This window comes from Megalobrama amblycephala, linkage group LG6 (assembly GCF_018812025.1).
Source record: "Megalobrama amblycephala isolate DHTTF-2021 linkage group LG6, ASM1881202v1, whole genome shotgun sequence".
Lineage (NCBI taxonomy): Eukaryota > Metazoa > Chordata > Actinopteri > Cypriniformes > Xenocyprididae > Megalobrama > Megalobrama amblycephala.
The window spans coordinates 13,833,849-13,857,868 of NC_063049.1; the positions used below are offsets into that span (position 1 = coordinate 13,833,849).

The following is a 24,020-nucleotide window of genomic DNA, read 5'->3' on the forward strand; positions in this document are numbered from 1 at the left end:
TAACCATGTAATATATTAAAACATGTAATATATTAAAGCGTCTTTGGTGTTTACGTGGTTTCTACAAAATAAAACCGGAAACCGAGGGTATGACGCCATTGACAGGCGACTCCTCACACGTCCCGGAGCCTTGGGCTGCGTCCGAAAACCTAGGTAGGTGTCTTGCTGCCTCGCTGTCTTATAAGAGAATGACTTGTACGGCAGCGTTTGTGCATGAAGGTACCTCACGAAAATGATTTCGGACAGACTTCTGTGGCAGCGTAACAGTTTAATGATCTACAGCAATGTAGCGCGAGCTATGGTGAGAACTAAACAAATATTTAATTATTACAGTAGTAATTTCTCGATAGAAATTATATCAAAATTGAAATATGTTGGTCAAAATCGTACATTTACACACAAACTGAGCAGCAAACGCAACTTTCGGACGCCATCTTTATTTTTCTAGCTCAACTTTCACAGAATGGAAAGCACAGGATTGTGGGATATCAAAGGCAGCTAAGGATACATCCATGCTTCCTTCAAAAATCGATCTGAGGAAGGTATCTCAGCAAACAGGAAGTGAAGCTAACATTAGATTTGGACGTGCCTTAATGCCTTACTACCTTGAAATGTGTTCTCAGAAGGCAGCATTTGCCAGTTTTCGGACGCAGCCTTGGTTAAAATTGCAATTTTCTCACGATTTACAAATAGTTGGAAACATTTGGGATATTGTAAGTACTCAAGTGAACAAATTATATAACACTGGCCTAGTGGTTTTTGGATATTTTACTGCAAAAATATTACATATTGCACCTTTAAATATTTGACTTTGTACTGCATGAATAGTGTCTTTTATTTTGAAATATTTTAGCTCCTGAAGTCGTGACGTAGACCGTCTCTCGTCACGCCGATCTTGTTGGCGTCATCACCGCACCGGACTGAATGAGGAAGTGAAAGAGACGGTCGCTAAAGACACCGCTGAACGGAGAGTCGGTTGATGCGGTAAGACCTCCGGGGCTGTTTTAAATTAAATCAGTTATACGCGCTTTTATATCTTTGACAAATAGTCTCTCGGCATGTTATCCATCACATCCGCTCAATAAAAGTGTACGAGCCATAGAGAATGAGAGGGACCACACGACATTATAATGATAGTACATTTATTCAGACTCTTATTTAAATGTTATTGACCTTGTTATAGTTCTAGTTTAGCACAGTATCAGACTGGTCTCTCATACACTTTGGTTCTGGTTGTACAGGAGCAACCACTTCATTTATGAGCTTTGACAGTTCAGACACTGTCATTTCCTAAAAGATGATAAAAGGGCTGATCATGTGCTGGGAATGAACATGTTATTGATTTACGAAGTGATAGTTTGTTCACTTCCCTTTCAGGAAAACTACTCCTCCTCTTTCAGTCTTTCATTCTTTCTTCATTTTTTTTAGGATATAAAGCAACGGACGCGACTCTTCATAATGGGATCTTGTGTCTTTCTGATCACATCACAAGGTCCTCTTGCTCAGAGATGGATCTTGTGACCATATACCTACAGGCTTCCTGCCTAACATCTTTATGAGATTTACTAAGCTCTGTATTACACTCATACACACACACATACACAAGCATGGCACCAGTCCCACCTGGCATCCGCTTCCTGGCATCCTTCAATAGGGACCAGTGGTGAGTCTGTCTCTTTTATCAATATTTGCATGTGTGTTTGGGATTGATGATCAACAGGACCAATTTTTCATTATAATACTACACATGTTCCAGTCTTTGCGTGTTTATATATTACACATGAAATGTAAGTTGCGATAGGCTTTTCTTCCCGTATATGTGACGTATATCCGAGTGGAACGGCTTCTCGAACAAGACAAAATTTTTGGTGGGACTTGATTTTGTTCATTGGCAATTGATTGGATGGTTGTGGTTTGCTATTGGTTGTCCCGCCCTCACGCCAGTAAACTTGTCATCAGAGAAGAGATGTCGATAATCATCATAATAATCATTTATAATAAATAAGAATGGTCAAATTTGATTTTTAATATTTTGGCAAATTTTACTGTGATTTCATCTGTAAATAAAAGCATTTGAGTTTAAGGCATTAATATAGCTGATATGTGCTGGAGAATACAATAGATAGAAAAGAACTTTAATGTATCCTGTATTTAATTAAAATATATTTACATATGTATTTACATATGCCGGTATTTGATCATGTCTTATCTGTGTTGTTCCACTGCATACCTGCGTCATCAACACCATTTCAGGATTGACTGTGAAAAATCCGGTTTAGTGAGTTCTATAAAAGGGACACACAGGCTACACTAGGTGTGTTTAAATTCCTGTGTACTGTCTGTGAACCTCTTAAAGAAGATAGAGATTATATTAACCTTATAGGGAAAGAGGGCTGCCCAGTTTATTAACAAGCGTAATTACAGGAAATTCAATTCAAACCAGACTGACTAAAACATGTTTGTAATTTTTAATTTTTATGGTGAATATCTGGCAATCACAGCTGCCAGTTGTTGTTTTTTTTGTTTGTTTTTTTGTTTTTTTGTTTTTACCACAAATATAGCAGGATATTTTTTACATTGTGTATTTTAACTTCTAATTATCATCAAATCATTTTTCTACCGATAATATCACTGTCATATCCTGCTCATTTTGTGTCTGTGCTGCTATTTATAATATAATGTTATTTGTTATTTCATATAATTATAAATGAATATAGTGACAAAGAGATTTTTTTGAAGAAGAATCAGTAACTTTATTTCGATGGTCCACTTTAGACATTCTACTGACTATAAGTAACTTTGCAAGTACATGTCAACATGACGTGGCAGGTCTTTTTTTTTTTTTTTCAAAGGCCTTAATAATAATAATAAAAAACAAAGCTATGACATCCAAAGTATGTAAGGTAGTACAACTAGATCTCTTTTATTGAATCCAAAAGGTTTTAATTATATTTTGCTACATATAAAGGTATTTTAAAGATTTTGAAGTATCAAAAGTCATTCGGTTTAACCGTACAAAGGCCAATACAGCCATTTCATTTGTGATTAAAATATCTTAAAATTTAATAAATGTATATTTTTTTTTTTATTCTGGCATCTTATATCATATATCAACACATAAAATTATGTGTAGAAGTCGTTGCTTTGTTATGAGAAGAATGTCTGGAAAAATGTATTTCATTGACGTCATTCAGAGTAACCAATATAAAGGGACAATTTTGGATCAAGTCATGTGGTCAATATCATGTGACAGGATGTGACATCATTCGGACACCTGCAAAGGGCCACATGGTCGTGAAGCAAAGTAACTAACTCTCTCTTAACTATTTGAAAAATTCATGTTTCATTTGCTCATACGCATTCCCGAAACATCAGGTCATTCGGTACAACTGCTGTAAAACATGGAAAATGTTGTAATATTTTAAAAACATGTACTAAATATAAAATGTTTGATAGCTAGATATCAGCCTGTTTGAAAATATCCTCATTCGGTATAACCAAAAGTGTCATTCTGTAAAACTGAAATTTTGGTTAAACCAAATTATTTTTTTGGTCCACCTTGTAAAAGTGACAAAAGCAGTGTTAATTGATTATAAAAACCATATAATCTAATTGTTAACACTTAATAAAACTTCAAAAATAATTAAATCTCCATTATGTTTTTTTTACACTTTTAAAAACCTTATTTGTTAATGACCCAGTTGCAAATTAATGAGAGCTAGTTGACATGTATTTGTAAAGTTACTTATAGTAGAATGAATGTCTAAAGCTGACTATCAAAATAAATTGTAACTGAAGAATCTCTTTTCCATACAACAACAGTTTATATAACCATATCTGTGACCAAAAAGCAATATAAAAGCACATTCTTCTGAATCCATACAGTAGCTTTTCGTGATAAACAGATCAATTAATAAAAGACTTCAGCTGCTGTAAGTATCTAAACTAGATCGAAGCAAGACTGTGAAATAGTAATGTAGTTCCATCTGATAAAAGCCTTAGTTGCTTTGCCCTTCTTAGTTTGACATTAAGCAACAGTAAGACGGTCTCCCTTTAACTTCTGATTTGTTTGCTAGTTTAACAAAGTTGTTTGCGTAACTGAACAGTGGGTGGGAATGTCATTAGCCACTCGCACAGTTTAATGCCAGCTGTATGCGATCTGTATTCGTATTTGTGCTTGTTTTGGGATGCAGCCAGTCTCCGAAAGGGACAGTTCACCCAAAAATGAAAATTCTGTCATCATTTACTCACCCTCAAGTTGTTTCAAACCTGTATGAATTTCTTTTTTCTGCTGAACACAAAAGATATTTTGAAGAATATGTTGATGGACCCCATTGACTTTCATAGAATAAAAAAAAAACACTATGGAAGTCAATGGAGCCCATTGACATTCTTCAAAATTTCTTCTTAACAGAAGAAAGAATTTCATACAGGTTTGAAACAACTTGAGGGTGAGTAAATGATGACAGAATTTTCATTTTTGGGTGAACTATCCCTTTAATCATCAGTGCTGTTACAGAGCACAACAAGAGGAAATTTGACTGTAAAATGTCTGTTTCCTTCTCCTTATTGACCTTTGCTGTGTTTGCTATACGCAGGTACAAGGCCTTCACGTTTGCTCTCACTTTCCTGCTCTACACAAGCTTCCATCTATCCAGGAAGCCCATCAGCATTGTCAAGGTAGCACGGCACATTGAACAAACCCTTTAAAAGAACACATGCTGGAGGAAACATGACACATCTGCATGTACAATCATATACAACTATAGTGTATAGAATGAACAGAACTGGAATAAGAACAAGAATAAGAATTTTTTTTCCAATTCCCATCTTTTATCATCTCAGCATAAGATAACATTCAGACAACATTATATTGCTCAGAGATGGATGATCAAAATTTGTACAAGCTGTTATCCACAGTCTTTGTGCTTATTGGAACTCAAAGGGCTTTTTTTTTGCCATTTTCTGTCACATATTAACTAATTTATCTGAATGTAATCCTGAAGTGTATGGCACGCAGCCATCTAACCGTGTTGAACTTTCTGTAGTCAGCCTTAATATGCTGTCATGTCCTGTGTCTGAATGCGCTGTCAGAAATGAGTTCATGTTTTGTTGTGTATGTGTCTGTATAGAGTGAGCTGCATAAGAATTGCTCTCACGTCATGGAGGTTCCCACAGAGAACAGCCAACAGCCTAGACTTCAACCAGAACTAGACTGCAGCTGGAAACCATTCGGTAAGATATAAGCAGTATCATTTTCAGTCAGTGCTTTAAAGGATTAGTCCACTTTTAAATAAACTTTTCCTGATAATTTACTCACCCCCATGTCATCCAAGATGTCCATGTCTTTCTTTCTTCAGTCGAAAAGAAATGAAAGTTTTTGATGAAAACATTCCAGGATTTTTTTCCATATAGTGGACTTCAATGGGCACCAAACAGTTGAAGGTCAAAATTAGTTTCACTGCAGCTTTAAATTGTTCTACACGATCCCAGACGAAAAATAAGGGTCTTATCTAGAGAAACCATCGCTCATTTTCTAAAAAAAATAAATAAAATTTTACACATTTTAACCAGAAATGATCATCTTGAACTAGCTCTCTTCTTCTTCTCTATTTGAATTCCAGCAGTGTAGACACTGATAAGTGTATTACTGCCCTCCACAGGTCAAAGTTTGAACTAATTTTTATATACAATATGCTAGTTCAATAGTATATAACAATTATTTCAAACTTTTTTTTAGAAAATGAGCGATGGTTTCTCTAGATAAGACCCTTATTTCTTGTCTGGGATCGTGTAGAACGCTTTGAAGCTGCAATGAAACTAATTTTGAACTTCAACTGTTTGGTGCCCATTGAAGTCCACTATATGGAGAAAAATCCTGGAATGTTTTCATCAAAAATTTTAATTTCTTCTCGACTGAAGAAAGAAAGACATGAACATCTTGGATGACATGGGGGTGAATAAATTATCAGGAAAAGTTTATTTAAAAGTGGACTAATCCTTTAAATGTTTGGCATCTCTGTGTTTCTATCCCTATAGACAGAAACAATTATAAGCAGTTGCTTGGAGCGATGGATTACTCTTTCCTGTGTGCTTATGCCATAGGCATGTATCTCAGGTAAGAACAGATACAAAACACTCAAATATTTATGTTTTTGCTCTAAAATGGCTAAAAAGGGTGTTTTCCCCCTTCATTATGGAATATTCTTTTCATCTATAAAGCAGCTCACAGGGATGTCATCATCCAGCACAGTTCAGTTCTCATCCAATATTGTTAGTACAGTCAAGTCAAAAATATTGCTGAATATTAAGTGTCCCCAACTAAGCACACATAAATGACATAAATGAGTTTGGAATTCATGTCGTTCCAAACTCATAAGACTTTTGTTCAACTTCGGAAAACAAATAAATGTATTTTAATGCAACCTGAAAGATTTCTGTCTCTCCATTGAAAGTCCATTCCTTCAAAACTTTAAAAAGTTCATAAAGTAACCCATATGAATCGAGAGGTTTAATTAAAGTCTGATTTAATTTAGACATATACATTGATCAGTGCACATACATAGAGCACATCAAATATGGTAAACAGAAGTTCAAGCATCAGTTGTTTGTTAGTCGCCAGCAGCACACAAGCTCCAGACTAACAGTGCCACTCAAAACTGTCCTGTTACTATAGCTAACATTTCAACAACAGCATATCTTTGTTCTGTGAAACATAGCGAAACCAATGTTACTCACGTCTGGAGCAGAAACAATGCATCCGTTTTCAGGCCTTCCCGCTTTGGTCTCTCCAGCACTGGAAAGCTTTTCTAATATTAACACGGGTCCTAAAGCTCTTGCCTGATCATTTCTTCTTTTTCCAGTGGTATTCCTCTGACCATCTCTCAAAAGTCTTTCTTAAAGGTGGCGTAGAACGTCTTTTTTAAAAGATGTAATATAAGTCTAAGGTGTCCCCTGAATGTGTCTGTGAAGTTTCAGCTCAAAATACCCCGTAGATTTTTTTTAATTCATTTTTTTAACTGCCTATTTTGAGGCAAAATTAGAAATGCGCCGATTCATGCTGTGGCCCCTTTAAATCTCATGCTCCCCACCCACGGAGCTCACGCTTGCCTTAAACAGTGCATAAACAAAGTTCACACAGCTAATATAACCCTCAAAATGGATCTTTACAAAGTGTTCATCATGCAACATGTCTAATCGCATAAGTATGGTATTTATTTGGATGTTTACATTTGATTCTGAATGAGTTTAATTGTGCTCCATGGCTAAAGCTAACATTACACACTGTTGGAGAGATTTATAAAGAATGAAGTTGTGTTTATGAATTATACGGACTGCAAGTGTTTAAAAAATGAAAATAGCAACGGCTCTTGTCTCCGTGAATACAGTAATAAACGATGGTAACTTTAACCACATTTAACAGTACATTAGCAACAAAACATTTAGAAAGACAATTTACAAATATCACTAAAAATATCATGATATCATGGATCATGTCAGTTATTATTGCTCCATCTGCCATTTTTCACTATTGTCCTTGCTTGCTTACCTAGTCTGATGATTCAGCTGTGCACAGATCCAGACGTTAATACTAGCTGCCCTTGTCTAATGCCTTGAACATGAGCTGGCATATGCAAATATTGGGGTCATACATATTAATGATCCCGACTGTTACGTAACAGTCAGTGTTATGTTGAGATTCGCCTGTTCTTTGGAGGTCTTTTAAACAAATCAAATTTACACAAGAAGGAGGAAGCAATGGTGTTTGAGACTCACTGTATGTCATTTCCATGTACTGAACTCTTATTATTCAACTATGCCAAGATAAATTCAATTTTTAATTCTAGGGCACCTTTAAAATCTTCCTCTTGCTCACTCTTTCTCCTCCCCCATCATGAGTGAACACACCCCTTACTGCTGATTGACTACTAGTGTGTTGTGCTGCTAAGTCCAATCCACTTTCAATAGCGTTTCTCAGAAATTGCTTACTGCACCTTTAAGGAAGAATTATATTTGATCATGTTCATTTATATGCACCAATATCATGACTTGGTAATAAACAGCTATATTTATCAATGTATATTTTTATTAAAATATTTTAATACATAAAAACGCATTATTAAATCAAAGTTTTGAATGGATTTACTAATGCAGTTTGAACTGATTCACTAGAATGAGTTTATCAACTTGATCACTGCTTTTGCAAATCTACTATTATTTGAAACACCTGACATAATGCTCTTAACAATTCTAATGGCATTGGTCTTACAGTATCTTGAGCAGTTGAGCTCATCTGACAACAGTGATATGTTTATTGTTTGCTGCTAACATTCTGTCTGCAATGACACTTAATACAATCTTTTCAGTGGAATCATTGGAGAGCGTTTGCCCATTCGTCTGTACCTGACTGTGGGCATGTTGACCAGTGGACTTTTCACCTGTCTGTTTGGACTGGGATACATCTATGACATCCATAGCCTTGGCTTCTATATATTTGTTCAGGTGGGTATCATACAGTCAAACCAAAATGTATTCAGACACCTTGAACATTTCATTCATTAATACAGTTTATTCACTATAGTTTAAATAAATGGTAATAAAATATCACAAGAACTCAGAGTTAAACTATGTCAGAAAAAAAATAATCTTAATGGTCAGGTCAAAGTGTCTGAATAATTTTTGGTTACAAATTTTTTATCAATTTTACTGGTAGTCCACTGTGAGAAGAATTTTTGGGTATAATATGTTTAATTTATTTTGCTGTCCTCACTTACATAAATGAACTTTAGTGTCCTGCACCCACTAGAAAAAAAATTATCAAAAATGTCTGAATAATTTTTGGTTTGACTGTACTTGAGAAGTCTCTTAAGCTCACCAACACTACATTTATTTGATCAAAAATACAGTAAAAACAGCAATATTGTAAAATATTATTAAAATGTAAAATAACTGTTTTATATTTTAATATATTTTAAAATATAATTTATTCCTGTGATGTCAAAGCTGAATTTTCTGAATCATTACTTCAGTCTTCAGTCACACGATTCTTCAAAATCATTCTAATATTCTGATTTGCTACTCAAAAAAACATTTGTTTTTTTATAAGTGTTGAAAACAGCTACTTGATATATTTGTGGAACTGTGATAATTTTTTTCAGGATTCTTTGATGAATAGAAAGTTCAAACGAACATCATTTGTTTGAAATAGAAATATTTGTAACATTATAAATGTCTTTACTGTCACTTTTGATCAAATGAATGCATCCTTCCTGAATAAAAGTATTAATTTCTTTGAAAAAACAAAACAAATCTGACCCCAGACTTAGTGCACATAAGCAACAAAATGACACTTTCTATTTCTTTAATTGTTTATATACGGTTTTGTACAGTTTTTATTCAGCATTCTCTCCTATTTTTTTGTCTGTAGGTGGCCAATGGATTGGTTCAGACCACTGGTTGGCCAAGTGTCGTGACTTGCATTGGTAACTGGTTTGGCAAGGGCAGGTAAGAGGCATTACTTTTTCCACTAACATTTAAAAAAACTCAATAAATCTGTCTAAATATGAGCATGCAGTGTTGTCATTTCTCAGACACCTCGAGATGAAGGAATGCTTATCATCTTTACACACTCTAAATTGTAACACATCTCGTATTCCCACAGAAATAAATGTTATGTAATGTGTTTGTTTTTGTTGTGGTATCAGGAGAGGCCTCATCATGGGTCTGTGGAACTCTCACACATCGGTGGGCAACATTCTGGGTTCTTTGATTGCTGGATATTATGTCTCCTCTAACTGGGGTCTGTCCTTCATCGTCCCTGGAGTTATCATCGCTGTCATGGGGGTCATCTGCTTCTTCTTTCTAATAGAGCGTAAGTGAATATGACCTCTGGCTTATTTATTTGTGCATGTGTGTCTGGGTGCAAATTTGGCACAAAGCATTGTTCGAGATGGTTGATGGGTTTTTGATGCAAACGCTGCTTTATCTCCAGACCCTAATGATTTGAAGACTGCCAGTGCCCAGAGCTCAGCTCCAAGCAATCAGGTTAGTTCACTGTTTATTTAGTTACATTTCCAGTCATATTGCTCTTTGTGAATGTACTGTATAGCCATTGTGAAGTTTTTTTTTTTTTTGATAAAAATAAACACTTTGATTCAGCAGGGATGCATTAAACTGATCAAAAATGACAGTACAGACATCTATAATGTTGCAGGAAATTTCTATTTCAGATACATGCTGTTCTTTTGAACTTTCTATTCATCAAAGAATCCTGAAAAAAACATGATTTTACACAAAAATATGAAGCAGCACAACCATTTTCAACATTGATAATATTAATAAATGTTTCTTGAGCATCAAATCAGCATATACAGTGGTGGTCAGAATTATTGGCACCCTTGGTAAATATGATCCAAGATCACTGTGAAAATAAATCTGTACTGTTTATCCTTTTGATCTTTAATTCATAAAATTAGCAAAAATCTAACCTTTCATTAAAGGAAAAGAATTGAAAGTGAAGAGAAAATCACATTATGAAATAAATGTTTATCTACAAAACACGTTGGCCACAATTATTGGCACCCTTCTATTCAATACTTTTTGCAACCTCCTTTTGCCAAGATAACAGCTCTGAGTCTTCTTCTATAATGCCTGATGAGTTTGGAGAACACCTGACAAGAGATCAGAAACCATTCCTTAATGCAGAATATCTACAGATCCTTCAGATTCATGTTGGTGCTTCTTCTCTTCAGTTCACTTCACTCATTTTCTTTAGGGTTCAGGTCAGGGGACTGGGACGGCCATGGCAGAAACTTTATTTTTGTGCTCAGTGACACATTTTTGTGTTGGTTTTGATGTTTGTTTTGGATTATTGTCCTGATGGAAGATCCAACCACGGCCCATTATTGGATTTCTAGCAGAAGCGGTCAGGTTTTGATTTTTTTATCTGTTGATATTTGGTAGAATCCATGATACCATGTATCTGAACAAGATGTCCAGGACCTCCAGCAGAAAAACAGGCCCACAACATTAAAGATCCAGCAGTATATTTAACCGTGGGCATGGGGTACTTTTTATCCATGTGTGCACCAAACCCATCTGGTGGGTTTGCTGCCAAAAGTCTCTTTTTTTAGTTTCATCTGACCATAGAAGCCAGTCCTGTTTGAAGTTCCAGTCTTGTCTGACAACTGAATATGCTGGAGATTGTTTCTGGATGAGAGCAGAGGATTTTTCTTAAAATCCTCCTGAACAACATTTGGGGATGTAGGTGCTGTTTGATTATTTTTTTAGGCTTTCCGAGACTCAACTAATCTCTGTAATTCTCCAGCTGTGATCCTTGGAGAGTCTTTGTCCACTCAAACTTTCCTCCTCACCGCACATTAGGACGATTTAGACACACATTCTCTTCCAGGCAGATTTGTAACATCTTTTGTTGATTGCCCTGATGGTGGAAATGGGGATTTTCAATGCTTTAGCTATCTTCTTACAGCCACTTTCTATTTTGTGAAGCTCAACAATCTTTTGCTGCACATCAGAACTATATTCTTTGGTTTTACTCATTGTGATGAATGATTAAGGGAATTTGGCCTTTGTGTTTCCTCATGTTTATACTCCTGTGGAACAGGAAGTCATGGCTGGACAATTTCATGTTCATGATCACCTGGTGTGCTAAAAAATGTAAATATGAATGGGAATATACTTTAGAGATTTTTTACTTGTAAAAAATTCTAGGGATGCCAATAATTGTGGCCAACATGTATTGGAGAAAAACATTTATTTCATAATGTGATTTCCCCCCCACTTTCAATTCTTTTCCTTCAATGAAAGGTTAGATTTTTGCTAATTTTATAAATTAAAGATCAAAAGGATAAACAAAGCAGATTTATTTTTACAGTCATCTTTTATCACATTTATCAAGGGTGCCAATAATTCTGACCACAACTGTAAGAATGATTTCTGAAGGATCATGTAACACTGAAGACTGGAGGAATGATGCTGAAAATTCAGCTTTGCATCACAGAAATAAATTATTTTTTAAAATGTATTAAAATAGAAAACAGTTATTTTAAATAGTAATAATGTTTCACAATATTCCTATTTTTACTATATTTTTGATCAAATAAATGTAGCCTTGGCATATGAGACTTCTTACAAAAACATTAAATCTTACCAACCCCAAACTTTTGAACAGTAGTGTACTTCAAGGCTTTGTTCAAACTGTACTCAAATCCAATGAGGGTTTCAAATCCGGTCTCTCAAGAATTACAATTCCGCACTGTAATTTTGCAGGCGAGGGAATCTTTTCTGTATTTTTTGCACTGTTTTATCAATATCTGGTGACTCATTCCAAAAAAAAATCAGTGGATGTGGTTTGTATTAGGCTTGTAAATATCAGGTTACGTATGTTTGTTGCGGTTCAGTTGACAAAAAATTTTATTTAAGTCTCAAAAATCAGATTTTTCCTACTGGTCTGAACAAAGCCTGACAGAGAGTCAAACAGACAAGGTCTGTGTCATCTTCCCATAAGTTAATGTCTTTTCCCAGCAGTCTGAGGTAGGGTTGGTTAGATAACATGACTCATTCATGCTCTACAGCAGTCGCTATGACAACGGCCTTGTGATGCGTACACCTGCGAGTCTCAGTAGAGCATGAGGTGCTCTTCGAACACGGAGAGTTCACATTTCTGAAACGCTTCATCAGATTGATTTTGATTCAGGAGTGGCTAATCAAGAGTAACGGAGACATTAGGGATAGAGGAAGGGGGTGACAGCAAGAGGAAATGTAGATTGACGCCTCTTTTTTCTCATTTTGACTGTGGAGGAGGAATTCATCAAATTCAAGAGCAACTTCAAACACTTGCATGAATAATTTCTGATTCTGTGTCATTGTTTACCCTAATGCCTCTTGGTTTGTTTCTAAAGGATTCTTAAATATTCATAGCGTTTAATTAATTGCAATTTAGGAGGTGTTACACCAGAGTATTTTTCTCTAGAGTGTACAAAAACAAGAGAAAACATGCTGCAGGAGGGAATTAGGTCAATAATACTAACAACAGATGCACTGAATGGAAATATATGCAAATGTTTAGCTTTTTGATATGCAGTAAGTTGGTAGTTGACAAATAGACATGCAAACCTTTTTTTTAACATCAGGGTTTAGGTGAAAACTATTTGTGTAAGGAAAGTAAATGTGTTCATTTTTCATTCTGTAACTTGTCATAATTTCAGATATTTTAATCATCTTTGTGATTTCACTTTTTTCAGGGTGTGACAAATACATATTTAAAAGTAGAAATATAATTTTTCATCTATCTATCTAATATATATAGATAGATAGATAGATAGATAGATATTAGGAACTTTATCAGTATGCCTAATCAAATGTATAAATATCTTTAAATTTAGACTCATATAACTACATTTTCGGAATTACATTTATATTTTCAGACCTAACTCTCTAACTTTATATTCAGCATATTTATATATTCAGATTTTGTACAATTATTTCCTGTTTGGTCCTTCATATTCTCTTTATATATATTTCATATTTCCATCCTAATAAAAAAAAATAATAATAATTAAAAGGGATAGTTCACCCCAAAATAAAAATTCTGTCATCATTTATTCTCCCCATTGTCGTTTCCATCCTATATGACATACTTTCTTCTGTGGAACATAGAAGATAATCTGAGAAATGTCTCAGTATTTTGTTTTTTCCATACAGTGAACCTCAGTGTTAACCAAAACAGTTTGGTTGCCAACATTCTTCAAAATATACTTCAAAATAACATGTTTGGGTGAACTATCCCTTTAATCCCCATTTAAAACTCATGTTTTAAATGTAATCTCATGCCATTATTTATGCAATTGTAATTGCAGTGTAAATGCATTCATGCCATCTCTGAGCTGCAATTAACGGTCTGTAAATATGTCTTAATACCAATTCAGATGCAGCATCTGGAAAAAAAAAAATCATGGACATTGTAGCCTAAAAGTTTGTGTAATAAATTCATATTACATCATTTGAATAAAATAATATAATTCATTTTAAAGCTACTTTTTGTAATGTCTGTTTGATGCTTTTCTCATTTAGCACAATAATGACTTTAAATGATCTTCTGGGGGCAATTTCTCAGCCAAATTTGTTGTGCAATTAATTTGTGATTAATTAATTGGCACATTTAATAAGTTTAAAAATTAGGTGGACAGCAAAATTGCAACTTCAACTACCCATGTGTCTTTTATTATTAATTTGATTCAAAATAATGAATATAAGTCTAGTCTAGGTGTTGTTCTCTTTGTAAATGTGATGCTGAACTCATATTATTTTTCTCTCAGAAGCCTCATAAAAGCTGGAATGGTGTTAATGGACATAAAGACCTTTACTTGCAGTGCAAGCCAGGAGCTAAAGCACAGGTTAGTCCACCTCATTGTCTCGATGTGTATTTTTCTGGGTCACTCCTTTAGAAGTATTACTTGTGATATTTCATTGTCCGATCCTCCTGTTTGTTAGAGCTGGGACACAGAGCTTCTGCTGGGGCAGGAGACCATTGGCGTGTGTGTTCCCGTACAGCAGGTGGTGGTGGTGAAGAGCGAGGCAGAACCGTCAGCCATCAGCTTCATGGGAGCTTTACGCATTCCTGTGAGTGCAGCCCATCCGTCTGTCCATCAGTCAGCGTGTGTTACTTACAGCGTCACTGAAGTTTCTCCTGCTGTGTGTTTGCAGGGAGTGGTGGAGTTCTCGCTTTGTCTGCTGTTTGCCAAGTTGGTCAGTTATACTTTCCTCTTCTGGCTGCCCCTCTACATCACTAAAGCAGGTAACTCGCACTGACTTACTGGCTTCTTCTGTTCTGTTACATTTGTTTATGTGGTTCTCTTGATGTAGACTAGTAGCACGGGTTCCTGTGTTCTGATGCGTTTTGTGTATATATTTGTACATTTTGGGATGGTGGTTAAAAGGAGCACTCTACTATTTTTGAAAATAGGCTCATTTTCCAACTCCCCTAGATTTAAACAGTTGAGTTTTACTGTTTTTGAATCCATTTGGCCGATCTCCGGGTCTGGCGGTACCACTTGTAGCATAGCTTAGCATAGTTCATTGAATCTGATTAGACCGTTAGCATCTTGCTCAAAAATGACCAACGAAAAACTTGACTCTTCTGTAGTTACATTGTGTACTAAGACCGACGGAAAATGAAAAGTTGCGATTTTCTAGGCCGATATGGCTAGGAACTATACTCTCGTTCTGGCGTAATAATCAAGGAACTTTGCGCAATGATATTATGCAGCGCCTCTCACAAATGTCTCCGTGGTTGCAAGGCACGCTCCCTGTGCAAACAGAGGGTCACAGGCGCTGCGTAATATCATTGCGCCTGCGTAATATCATTACCGCCAGACCCGGAGATCGGCTGAATGGATTAGAAAACAGTAAAACTCAACTGTTTAACTCTAGGGGAGTTGGAAAATGAGCCTATTTTCAAAGAAAGTGGAGTGTTAGAGTGCTGCAGTGATGTATTTTTGTAGGTCAACCCATAAGTTAGCATCACCCTCAACAAAAACCCAATAGGACTTTTCCATTGGCCTTTGGAATATTACAGCTCCGTGACTAACAAAATTGTATGATCCTTAAACGTTTTGTTCATCGTGATAATCTTCACAAATGAACACAACTTTTATGAATTTTGATACTTAAATCTATCGATATAGCCCAAACATAGGCTATAATTGAACTACACTGAAGCTGTCAATCACTCTCTGTCTTTATTTAAAACATTTTCCCCGAACGTTTGAGTTATTAATAGTTTGCAAGAGTAAGATTATAAACACAACAAGGCTGTGAAAGTGGACTAGTGAGTACATGAGTTTACCTGTTCGGTGTGATGATGTTTAATGTCCCTGACAATCTCTGTAGTTCCATTTAGCCACTTGTTAGTAACTGCCTTTATCAAGACAAGTAAAATATCTTGTGTTAAAGGGGGTGTATAATGCCATTTCCTGTTTTTCAGCTCACCTAGATGCCAAGAAAGCTGGAGACCTTTCAACTCTGTTTGATGTGGGTGGCATTGTTGGTATGTAGAGTTGTTAGTCATTTTTTATGTTTTGTATTTGGAGTGGGCATTAGTAGTTGATATCACATCTGTGAGCACTCGTCAGTTGCTTTCTTTATTCATGTGACAAATGGTGATGTGTATAATAACATCCATAACAGAAATAACAAGGTCTTTCTCATCTTGACTTGTTTGGTTTTATTGGATTATAAACACAACATGGCTGGTTTGGGGTCGGTAGGTTTTTTTTTTTTTTTTTTAAACAATATTAATGTCTTTATAATGTAATCAAAAGCGACAGTAAAAACATTTATAATGTTCCAAAAGTTTTCCATTTCAAAGAAATGTTTTTGAACTTTCTATTCATCAAAGAATCCTAAAAAAAAAGTATCATGGTTTCCTCAAAAATATTAGAAACCACAACTTTTTTCAACATTGATGATAAAAAGAATTTTTTTTTTTAGATTTTTAGAATGATTTCTGAAGGATCATGTGACACTGAGGACTGCTGAAAATTCAGCTTTACCATCACAGGAGTAAATTACATTTTAAAATATATTCAAATAGAAAACATTTGTTTTAAATTGTAATAATATTTCACAATATTCCTGTTTACTGTTTTTCTGGTCAAACAAATGAAGCCTTGGTGAGCATGAGTCTTCTTTCAAACACATTTAAAAAATATTACCGACCCCAAACTTTTGCCATTGGCTATTCACAACAGAGGTTAGTGAAATAAAAAAAATGTAGCGTTTAAAAAAAAAAAAAGTTTAATGGTGCAGTTTTTGAACGTTGTGTCAAATGTGCCCGTTTGTCTACCTCATGGTTACACAGAAAAACTATGGAAAAGCAGCGCAGAGGAATGCAAAAACATGTTGTGTATGAACAGCCCCTAAGTGTTTGTGTTTGTGTGTGTATAGGAGGGATCCTGGCTGGAGTGATCTCTGATAAGATGGGAAAGAGGGCCACCACTTGTGCTGTGATGCTTCTGCTGGCAGCGCCCACAGTATGTCATTCTGTCATCAAATGTTGGGGAGCCTGTGCATTTAAAGGCTCTTTGTTGTATCACATTTCTCTCACCATTGACAGTGGTTTGTGTTCGTTTTTTTTAATAGCTCTACGGCTTCTCTATGATCAGTCAGTTTGGCTTGGGACCCACTATTGGTAAGATATCAAATCCCTCAGTGTTACACATTAAAGGTGATGATACACGGAGCAACTTTTTGAGCGATGTTGCTTGGGCACTTTCCCATTGAGAATGGGCAACAAATTTCAATCTGGGTACTTTAGATAGAAATTTGTTGCCCATTCTCAACGGGAAAGTGCCCAGGCATCATCGCTCAGCAACATTGCTCAAAAGGTTGCTCTGTGTATCACCTTGACCCCTGTTGCTTTGATTTGAATTAGAGAGTTAATGAGATTAACAGTTTTGTTTCTGATGCCAGCTTTGCTATGTGTTTATATTATATGAAGTAGTAAATATAAAACATTTCGATAAATTTGTTTAAAATGTTTTCGAAAGAAGTCTGTTATGCTCACCAATGCTGCATTTATTTGATCAAAAATACAATGAAAACTGTAACATTCTGATATATTATTATGCTGTCTTGACATAGCCAACATATTGATCTACTATTTAAGCTGCTGCTGCTTCTTCTTCTGACACTAAACAGTATCTCTGTACAGTATCCTAGAGCTTTAAAGCTACAACCACCACACTGGGGGTCAGACCTTCAGACTGTTCTGACTGGGGTTACTAACTGATCCAACTTTGAGAATTCCTGTATTGGACTTCCGAACATTCACAAATTATCATAGACTTTCATTGTGGGGGGTCAAAACTTTCATATAATAACTCATAATAGAGTATTTAAGCTGTCTATGTTAGAAATGTGCAAAATGTAAAATAATGTTAAAACATGCTAGCATGCTAAATCATGCCAGCAACGAAATATGTTAACAATGAACTAAAACATGTTAAACATATGCTAAGACATGCTAAGAACATGATAAAACATGCTAATAAAATTATAAAACATTTAAACTTTCAGACAACGCTTGGTCCCGACAAACTTTACTTTCTAGTTACAATTTAAAGTAACTTTTTTTCTGTTGTAATATATTTTAAAATGTAGTTTATTCCTGTGATGGCAAAAGTGAATTTTCAGCATCATTTCTCCAGTCTTCAGTGTCACATGATCCTTCAGAAATCATTCTAATATGCTGATTCGCTGCTCAATAAACATTTCTGATTATAAATATTGAAAACTGAATAAAAAAAATTGTGCAACACATTATACATTTTATCAGGATTCTTTAATGAATAAAAAGAAAGTTCAGAAAGAACAGCATTTATTTGAAATAGAAATCTTTTGTAACATAAATGCCTTTACTGTCACTTTTGATCAATTTAAGGGTGTTATAGAGGATGTTTTGTTTTATACATTTTTGCAATATTACTTGAAACTGTCTTTACTAACTGATAAAAGACTATTTATTAGGTGCACTGAAAGGAATAATATTAATATACATAATCTGTGCATGAGGTAGGGCCTTAAAAACATCAGCCAATCGTTTATGCGATCATCGCATAAACGATTGACCCTCTGGCTTGTCAATCACTGCCATTACGTTCCTTGTGAGAGCCGTGTTTGCTCCAGTAACTTTCCACAGGCGTCGCATGCAATGTTTTCATCAGGAGTAACAACTGCAGATTATGAGTTCCCTGCGGTGAGTCCGACATAATGAATCCACTAACACGACACAGCGGATGCCGGTGGTAAACAAACACTCGTGTTCCAGTACTCGTGCACGAGTTTTGGGAGGCGTTCCCTCAAAATGAGGGGGGTTGTTCTTACACATGCGCTCATTTCAAAAACTCACTAACAGTCTTTGGTTTCTCAGTCATTGAAAACATCCTCTATAACACCTTTAAGGCATCATTGCTGAATAAGTATAAATTTCTTAAAAGAAAGAACTGACCCCAAACTTTTGAAAGGTAGTGCAAGTAAATAAAATACATAATAGTTATATATATGACATTATGCAGTATTAAAAAGACTTAAAGTCATGCTTCCAGGTTATGCACCAACCCTCTTGCCATCATTTACATATAATTTTATTTGTTTATAATAACATTAAAAATGTCAGCCTTGTTACCGTGGTATTTTATAGTAAACAATTGATAATTGAAGTGGATTTTTTTTTTCTCAGAAAATCAGCAGTAAATTCTCTTTCTAACAAACAGCTTGTTTCATGACCTTGAGCAGAAGGCTCAAGGTAATGATGCCTTAAAACTGTAAACTCTGTTACTTCTATGAAAGCATAGTTATATTCCAACATATATTAAAATAGACACAATAAAAATTATGAAATGTCATTTAAATGCATCTTTTCAAAATGAAAAAGCCATTTATTCTGTAAAATGACATTTTCTGGTGTGTTATTGCATGGCTTAGTGGTGTGATGTTTGAATGTGATTGGATATGGCAGGTATGCTGCTGGTGTGTGGTGGTTTAGTCAATGGACCGTACGCTCTCATCACAACAGCCGTCTCTGCTGACTTGGTGAGTGTGTGTGTAGATAGGAAATGCCTTTTATCACTAGCATAATCTTGTGTGTATTCATGTGTCAGATGCTGTTTTTTTGGATTGATTTATTGGTTTATGGATTATTTGGTTTAATTCTATAGGGAACACACAAGAGTCTGAAGGGCAATGCCAGGGCTCTCTCTACAGTTACAGCTATTATAGATGGCACTGGATCTGTTGGTAAGAGCCTTTTAACTATCATATCTCTAGCTACTCAGTCAATATTCATGATTTATTGTGAAGCGGTCTCATGTAGGGCAGAGAGAGGTCACTCTTGCACCTTTCATCTTCTGCAGGTGCTGCTGTGGGCCCTTTGCTGGCAGGGCTGTTGTCAGCACAAGGCTGGGATCAGGTCTTTTACATGCTCATGACCGCAGACTTTTTTGCACTTTTGGTGAGTCTAAATAAAAGCTAAGTACATTTGCCTAATTTGTAAAAAGCATAGTTCTTTCATTGCTGATTTTTAGAGCAAAATTTTTGAAGAACCTATATGAAACTACTATTCATAGAGACCATATCTATCAAGCTCCTACAATAATCAAAAAAATAGCTTAAAGGTAGTTTTTAAGTCTTCTGAAGCCACACAATGTGAGGAACAAGCCAAAATTTAAGTTGTTTTTCACAGGTTTTCTCAATTCTGCTCCCAAATCTTTTTCTCCATCCTGCATATTCAGATGACCTACATTTTGGTCAGTTTTTCACATAAAGTTATTATATGGTTTCAGAAGACTTTTAGGCCAGTGTTTCTCAACCATGGGACCTGAGACCCACTAGGGCAGTGGTTCTCACCCTTTTTGAATCAAAGACCCCCTCTTTGTCCATATTCAAAGGCCCTCCTATCTAAGCTGATATGCATGTCATAAAAATAAATAAACTCAAAAATATGTCAGTTTAATTTTGTGCATCTTTATTTTATTTTATTTATGTTAGCATTTTAATTAAGATTAAGTTATAACTAAATTTAAATAATTTTATGATTTACAGAGTCCCCCCTGGAAGTTTGTTTAGGACCCCTGGTACGGAACCACTGCACTAGGGGGCCTTAGCAAACTTACAAGGGGGGACTCTTCCAAGATGGCTTAAAATGATTTAAAATAACACAAAACAAGCTTTAAAATAAGCTAAAATGCTAAACATGTAGATGTAAGCTGACATATTACATATTTTAATCTCTTTATATATAAATTTTATAATTATGTCAGGCTCTAAAATATTTTATCGGGTAGAAAAAATACCCACAAATCACTAACTAATAGGAAAGTCATATACATTCATTAATAATAAAACATGCAAAGCCTGAAGAACATTCAGGGATTTATTATTGAATTAAATTATCTGATTCTAATTATTTTATTGAATTCTTTTAATATATTGCAACTCCTAATTTCTGTAAATAAAAAAACATTTGGAAATGTGCAGCTTTGTCAAAACAAGAGAAGTACCAGAAATATATTATTCTTAATGTGTATTTGATGAGTTTGAGGGCCTTTTGGAGCCAGAGAAGTGGTCACTATAAATTGTTGTATGGGAACATGAACAGAATAGAACTTTATTTATTCCTGTAAAGTTTTGCAGTCTACCCTTGGCAGTTCAATACAATAGTTGATATACAATGCGATAACACAGTGTACATTTAACACTCTGGTGCTATTAATGTGGCTGTCAAAATGACAACATGTACTATATTTAATAATAATAAGAAGAAGAAGTTTTATTTATATAGCACCTTTCCAAAGCTCAATGATGCTTTACAGTGTATAATTAATAATTAATTATAATTTTATATTTTGGCATTATTTTAGTGCCATAGTGGTTTTTTTTTTATAAATAAATATATATATATATATATATATATATATAATTTTTTTTTTTTTTTTTTTTTTTTTACTAATTTTTTATATTAAATATATATTTTCCAAAACATATTTTACTCTAAAACTGTGAGGAAAATCAAAGCGAGTTATATCCCAAATTTGAAGTTGATATCTCAAAAAATTAGCTTTCAGTAAGATTTTGTTTGGGCACAATACCAAGCGCTCCCACTAGTAGAAATTCATTTCCCATTCATTTCCAATGCGGCCATTTTTTTTTTACCAAGAGGGAGCACAAGTGTGACTATTTTTTTCAAGACCATTTAACCTGTTCGAATCATGTTCATGAGCACCAGAGGGTTAAGAAAAGTGATACATTAATCAAAGAATTCACACACGGTACAATTAACATCCCTAATTGTTATGTATGTAACCCTATTGCTATTGTATGTTTTTCAGCTTTTGCTGAGACTTGTGATGAAGGAGCTTCGCTCTCATAGGAGCCGTCCAGGAGTCGCTGTCGAGTGAGTGCTGTTTTGTGCTTGTTCTTTACAGTTACGGTTGCAAATCAATGACCAAAACATACAGGGGACTTCCTATCTTTGCTCATTTCAGTTTTGATAATACGTCTTATTTTTCCCCCTCCTGTGTATTTTAGACTGAAGGAACATTGAGTACTTTGCACTAACTGAGCGAGAGAGAGAGGGTGAAGGGCAGCGCTGGATACAAATGTTCATCTCTCACCAGTTGTTATCTGACCACTTCCTACTCTGGACCAAAACTTGACTAAAACCTGTGCTCAGTCCTCTGTTTTAGAAAATGGACTATACAAAGAGACATTTTATACCCTTTTTCAGAAGAAAAATCAACGGTTTAGGGTGACTGCAAAGCAACTTTAAGGAAAAATTTTCTTATAGAATATTTTCCACCTGCAGCTCTGCTTGCATTCTGTCCCCAAACAAATGAACATCACTCAACATGAAATCAAGCCTAAATATCCCTCCAGTTAAACAATGCACAATTGCACAACCAAAAGTAGCCTCCCTTTGTTGCTAACAAGGGGATTTTTTTAAATAAATGCAGTAAAATTTCTTCCTCTAGACCACTGCCGGGCACACAGCGCCTTCATTAAACACGCAGAACAAATGTCCCTGTAAACAGTTCATAAATCCATTCTTGCATGAATTGTCACATTGAATTGGACCATGACAATTTATGTAAGAATGGTTTAAGAAATATTTACACCGAAATTTGTTCTGCTCGTGTTTCATAAACTCGGCCCACAAAGCGTATAGTTTATCTGTGTGTGTGTGTGTGTGTATATGTGTATATATATTATATATATATGCTAAATCGATAATATATTATTATTCTCATCTGCCTTTCTATGAACCAAAGCCATTCTTGTTAGTCATTGAAAAAATTTTGTATTTGGACAGTTTTCTACGGATCCCCTAAAATGACATGGTGGTGGAAAAAATATGGGATTGGAGGAAAAAATATATTTCAGTGCTTCTGCGTTCGTTCGCAAAAGTTTTGCCTTCCTTCGAGAAACTTTGCATTCCCTCGCAAAGAACTTTTGTGAGGGCGAATGCAAAGTTTCTTGGGGGGAACACAAAACATTTTTCCTCCTATCTCTTTTTATTTTTATTTTTTATTTGATTTTTTTTTTTTTTGTTAATCACCATGTCCCTCGAGGGGTTCTGTAGTTTTTTTGTGTGTCTTACTGTGGTGACATTAAAAGTTCTTATCCTGTGGTTGTATATAGGGGATCCACTAGGTGATTTAGCCATATGACTAATTATTTTCCCTTTTATTTATTTTACATTATTTATTTGACTTTCACTGCTGGCCTGTGACTTAATGAATAATCATGTTTTAAGTCATTATGAAAGAAGGTTAGCAATTATTTTTATCTGACCACTGATTACTATACATTCATATACAAACAAAATTCAAGCTGTTCTATATTAATAATACAAGAGATATCAACATTTTGATTTGTTTTCTCTGTAGGATACAGTATTAGATTTTTAAAAAGCGTTTCTGTTGGCAGGTTCAAAATGTTCACATCAAGCTCAGACTGTATGATATAAATCAGTGCGAGCGAATCAAGAGTCTCCTTGACTGTAATTGTATGTGCGCATTTAGGACCCGCACCTGCCTCTGCAGCTATAAATATTTAAAGTGTCTATTTGAATGTTCAGGTTACTGTGGGATTGTGTCGTTCTGCAGAGCTAGAGGCACATGTAGATGTTTGTTATAAAGCTTGGACCTCTTACATAATCATGCGTTTAGCACGTGTGCATTTGCCCTTATAGGACGACATTCTCTAGGTGATTGAATGTATCTGTATAATTTATGGGTAGAACATTGGTGTAATGAGATACAATATATTGTGCCTTTTTTGTATTTGCTTTTTTGTATAGGGATATGTCTTTGGAGTGTTCATTTTTAAGTTATTGTCAGCTGCTTTACAGAATCCTGTGGAAGTAATAGAGATTTGGGAATTATCTGTATATGTTGCTGTGTGTACAAATAGGACATTTTGAATAAAGCGGACACAAAATGCAA

The 24,020-nt window shown here is 35.1% G+C and overlaps 1 protein-coding gene across 1 annotated transcript; it reads left to right on the forward strand.

Annotated features, from left to right (window-relative positions):
- The first annotated feature begins 92 nt into the window (after positions 1-92).
- Positions 93-24,020, forward strand: slc37a1 (solute carrier family 37 member 1). Its single transcript, XM_048193030.1, has 21 exons — positions 93-153; positions 854-984; positions 1,429-1,663; positions 4,599-4,680; positions 5,133-5,235; positions 6,040-6,118; positions 8,367-8,502; positions 9,428-9,504; positions 9,705-9,871; positions 9,992-10,044; positions 14,337-14,414; positions 14,512-14,640; positions 14,725-14,815; positions 16,004-16,066; positions 16,966-17,051; positions 17,161-17,209; positions 19,538-19,611; positions 19,737-19,815; positions 19,932-20,029; positions 21,906-21,970; positions 22,105-24,020. Exons 3-21 carry the CDS (start codon positions 1,608-1,610, stop codon positions 22,118-22,120), a joined length of 1,581 nt encoding a protein of 526 aa, XP_048048987.1. The 5' UTR covers positions 93-153; positions 854-984; positions 1,429-1,607; the 3' UTR covers positions 22,121-24,020.